The 4,575-nt window shown below is 51.6% G+C and overlaps 1 protein-coding gene across 1 annotated transcript; it reads left to right on the forward strand.

Moving 5' to 3' along the window:
* The first annotated feature begins 1,009 nt into the window (after positions 1 to 1,009).
* TMEM185B (transmembrane protein 185B) lies at positions 1,010 to 3,609 on the forward strand. The gene has a single exon (XM_058548806.1). The coding sequence runs from the start codon at positions 1,119 to 1,121 to the stop codon at positions 2,169 to 2,171; it is 1,053 nt and encodes a 350-aa protein (XP_058404789.1). The 5' UTR covers positions 1,010 to 1,118; the 3' UTR covers positions 2,172 to 3,609.
* The last annotated feature ends 966 nt before the right edge of the window (positions 3,610 to 4,575 follow it).

Below are 4,575 nucleotides of genomic sequence, written 5' to 3' on the forward strand. Positions count from 1 at the left end.
TAGGAGCCCTGCGGGCCTACCACACTCCCCAGCACCTGCCCACCAATTCTGGGGTGAAAGGGGCAGCCTGAGAATGTCTGTTGCCCCACTAGGGAGTGCGGCCCTGGAAGCCATGTGTTCCAGGCAAAACCCCCCACTCCACCCCATGCATTGACTTCACTCACACTCACACTGTCACACACACAAACACACACACACACACACACACACACACACACACACACGGGCCTCCCTCCTCGGCACAAGGACAAACCCACCGCCTGCCTCACTTGCGCGCGCACACCCACCTACACACACGTCTTCACACATGCACACCCGCCCTGTGCATTCACAGTCACCGGCACCCACTCCCTCGCTCACAAACTCCCACATTCGCCCGGCCCCCGCCTTCGCTCGTGCCCTCGCCGTTCCGCCTCCGCGCTCCCCACGCTGGAGTCTCACCGCGGGCGCCTGAGCCCCTGCGTCGTTTGCCGGTGAGGGTGGTGCACGCGCGGCGGGCCGCGCCCCGGCCCGCCCCGGCCCCGCCCCTCGCCTGGATCCTGGCCCCTGATAGGCCCCGCCCTCGCCTGGATCCCGCCCCCGGGTAGGCCCCGCCCCTCGTCGGATCCCGCCCCCGGCTAGCCCCGCCCCTGGGCCGGCCGGAGGATGTGAGCTCACTCCCTCCTCCCTGCTCCCGCCGCCACCAGGAAGCGTTCGCCCGAGGTCGCGGCTTGCTCGTTGCCAACGGGCCAGCTAGGGAGTCAGCCGCCTGCCGGGCCCCCGGGCCGGAGTCGCCCGCCCCGTCCCTGCCTGCGCCACACGCAGGAGCTGCCTTCCAGATGGGTACGGAGTGAAGGCGGGAGGCGGGGCCGAGACAGCGTCAGGCTCCCAGTCACCGCGCCGCCCGGGGCCCGCGCGTCGCTGGGGGAGCGCGCACGCCACGCCCACCGCGCTTCCGGCCTGGCCACGTGACCACGCACGCACGTGTTCCGGCCTTCGGCGCCGCGGGTCGGGCCTTCCTGCTGGCCGCCCCCTGCGGCTGCCCACCTAGAGCCGACTGAGGCCGGGCGGGGGAGGCGGGGGCCGCCGAGCAGGGCCGAGCAGCAAGCCTGTGCGGACGGGCGGGCAGCAGCCTCGCCATGAACCCCAGGGGCCTGTTCCAGGACTTTAACCCCAGTAAGTTCCTCATCTACGCCTGCCTGCTGCTCTTCTCGGTGCTGCTGCCCCTCCGCCTGGACGGCGTCATCCAGTGGAGCTACTGGGCCGTCTTCGCGCCCATATGGTTGTGGAAGCTCCTGGTCATCGCTGGTGCCTCGGTGGGCGCGGGCGTTTGGGCCCGAAACCCTCGCTACCGCGCCGAGGGGGAGGCCTGCGTGGAGTTCAAAGCCATGTTGATCGCCGTGGGCATCCACCTGCTGCTGCTCATGTTCGAAGTCCTGGTCTGCGACAGGGTGGAGAGGGGGACCCACTTCTGGCTGCTGGTCTTCATGCCTCTCTTCTTCGTATCCCCCGTGTCCGTGGCCGCCTGCGTGTGGGGCTTCCGACACGATAGGTCGCTGGAGCTGGAGATCCTGTGCTCTGTCAACATCCTGCAGTTCATCTTCATCGCCCTAAGGCTGGACAGGATTATCCACTGGCCGTGGCTGGTGGTGTTCGTGCCCCTGTGGATCCTCATGTCGTTTCTCTGCCTGGTCGTCCTTTATTACATCGTCTGGTCCCTCCTGTTCTTGCGGTCCCTGGATGTGGTTGCTGAACAGCGGAGAACACACGTGACCATGGCCATCAGCTGGATAACGATTGTGGTGCCCCTGCTCACCTTTGAGGTTCTGCTGGTTCACAGATTGGATGGCCACAATACATTCTCTTACATCTCCATATTTGTCCCCCTTTGGCTTTCCTTAATAACTTTAATGGCCACCACATTTAGGCGAAAAGGGGGCAACCATTGGTGGTTTGGTATCCGTAAAGATTTTTGTCAGTTTCTGCTTGAAATTTTCCCATTTTTAAGAGAATATGGGAACATTTCGTATGATCTACATCATGAAGATAGTGAAGATCCCGAAGAAACATCGGTTCCAGAAGCTCCTAAAATTGCTCCAGTGTTTGGAAAGAAGGCCAGGGTAGTTATCACCCAGAGCCCTGGAAAATATGTTCCCCCACCTCCCAAGCTAAATATTGATATGCCGGATTAAACTCGTCTTCTAGGGAGTGCCCATAAGTGAAATAGGAACCACATACACACACACACACACAGTCCACCTTACTCTTGCCTCTTTGTCCGACAGTCCCAAACCTGGAACTGAAAACAGGCTCTAAACACCATCATCTCATGCCTTGTTTGAAATTGATGCCTATCAGTGACTCATCAGTATGTACCATAGATGTAGGAGGTTACTTTAATACATGGCTGTGTCTATGTGTGGTGTGTGTACATGTGTGAGAGAACTTCCCAGGTGAATGCTTAAGGAGCTAGCTGGGAGTAGTAAGTTGAATTGTTTTAGTAGGTCCTCAAATGGAATAACTACGCAGCTGGAGGTTTTTTAAGTGGCACTATATATATGAAAAGTATTGTTTTAAAAAGTATTTTTATACACTGCTAGCCTAAACTTGTATTTCAGATTGTGCCTGTTGTAATATAAATCAATAGCAAATATAAAGAATTCTCTTTCCCACCACTTGTTTATAAACCTCATAGTTGTTATTTTTAGTGTTCCTACTGTTAAAATAGTTTTTCTTTGGCCTTTATTGATACTGGTCTTTAAAAGCCAATTAGATGAATTTTTCTAATGCAGTGAATCCATGCATATATGATACTTATGTGAATATTTTAGCAATGTAGTATATTATGTTGATTCTAGTTCCGTGCAGTACAATGTATTATGTTAAAGTATTTTTTTAAGTTTATATGTGAAGATATATGTCTACTGCAGGTGTTCTTAAAGATTGCTCAGAATATTAGTATGTACCTGTTGTGGGATTATATCAAAGTACTAGGCATGAATATAGAGATTGAAAATCCCAGGGATCTTAATATTCAGGTGGTAAATGACTCAGTCTGCACAGTTTTAAGGTCTCTCTTAGAAGAAGGAGACACCATCCTTTGGTAACAGGTGACATGCGCCAGTGTGGTACCAGGCCATAAACTGACACTGTTATTTAGCACCTTGAATTTTTCCCACACAGATGATTACCTCTCTTCAGGAACAACCAAAATAAGCAACAAGTGGTTTCTCCATTTCTAAGAATCTTAGAACATTAGTTGGCCATAATATAAAGTATTACTTGTCATTGGAAAGCTGAAGAGAGTGGCCTTAACCAAAAATGGCCAAAAGTATTAGGTATTATTTTAAGGTCCAAGCTTTTTGATCTGTCAGCAACAGGGAAATAATAGTTCAGGTTATTTTTTAAATCAGTACAATGTTTCTTTAGGTACAGGTGGTACACCAGGGAATCAGAGGGCAAAAACCAGATCCTGGGAGAGTAACATTCCTTTAACTGAGACCAAATAAACATTTTCAAAAAGAGGTTAAAATTAAAAGAAGTATTGATGTTATGGGAGAGAAGACTGGAGGGAATCCATTTTTATTATTACAGCTTAGTAAAAGTGATCTGTATTGGGCTCCATATGAATTAAGTAAACAATTTAATTACCTGGTGAGGGAGGATGCTAACAACAAATGCTGGCAACAAAATCCAGCCCTTGGGAACCCGGATACCTGACAGCCTGAGGGAGCTGCAGCTCAGCTTAGCGGACCAGGACCGAGCGCAGGTCCCATACGCACATGCTGATGGTTTACACCAGCCATGAGAATGTGGGAAGCAGCCCTGAGCAGCAGAGGATGTAACATTTCATAAAGAAAGATTCATTTTCTCAAATATTTATTGCAGACCTACTCTGAGCCAGACATGGTGTTAGGAAGTGTGGATTCATTAGAGGGCAATGCAGATGTGGCCTCTGCCTGCACACAGAAAGTATACAGTTAGGAGTGATAAGAAGAGAGTGCTCATCACGGCAGCCTACCTGTGGGAGGGAAGGAGCCACAAGCAGGGTATGCAAAACGCATGGAAGGATGCTACCGGCCTTGGAGTGACCTTCACCTGGAACTTCAGGCCCATCTTTGTTTTCAGGAACCCAGTGTCCCCAATCACCCCTCCACCCCCAAATAGTATCTCAAAGTCATTGACTTACACTGCAGTAAGATTAGGAGTGGAGGAGCAGGTTGCTGGAGGAATGGAAGGGCAGATTTGAGGGCAGCAATGGGATCACCAGCCCCTCCTGTTGGCACCTGAAACAATCCTCCTAACCTGATGGGTCCCTCCCCACACTCACCCAACCCATCTTCTCTCCTCTCCCCCAAAGTGTTGGAGGGTTGGTGTCTGAGTGTGATTACGAGCTTTTTCACCCAGGTGGGTCATCCTGTTTCAGACCTCTTTCCTGCTCCAAGACCACTGAGTAAAACCAGTGGGAATGACAGGTTGTAGAATGTTGTTTAGTGTGTAAAAGTTAATATAATCTCAGCTGTGCCTGGGGATTTACCTCATTGCCATGCAACGCTGACTATCCACAATATTTAGCATGTGTCAAATTCTGTAACT

The sequence above is a fragment of the Diceros bicornis genome, chromosome 10 (genome assembly GCF_020826845.1).
Source record: "Diceros bicornis minor isolate mBicDic1 chromosome 10, mDicBic1.mat.cur, whole genome shotgun sequence".
Taxonomy (NCBI): Eukaryota; Metazoa; Chordata; class Mammalia; order Perissodactyla; family Rhinocerotidae; genus Diceros; species Diceros bicornis.

Coding starts and splice junctions, on each gene's coding strand:
- TMEM185B (XM_058548806.1), top strand. CDS start 1,119: ATGAACCCCAGGGGCCTGTTCCAGGACTTTAACCCCAGTAAGTTCCTC.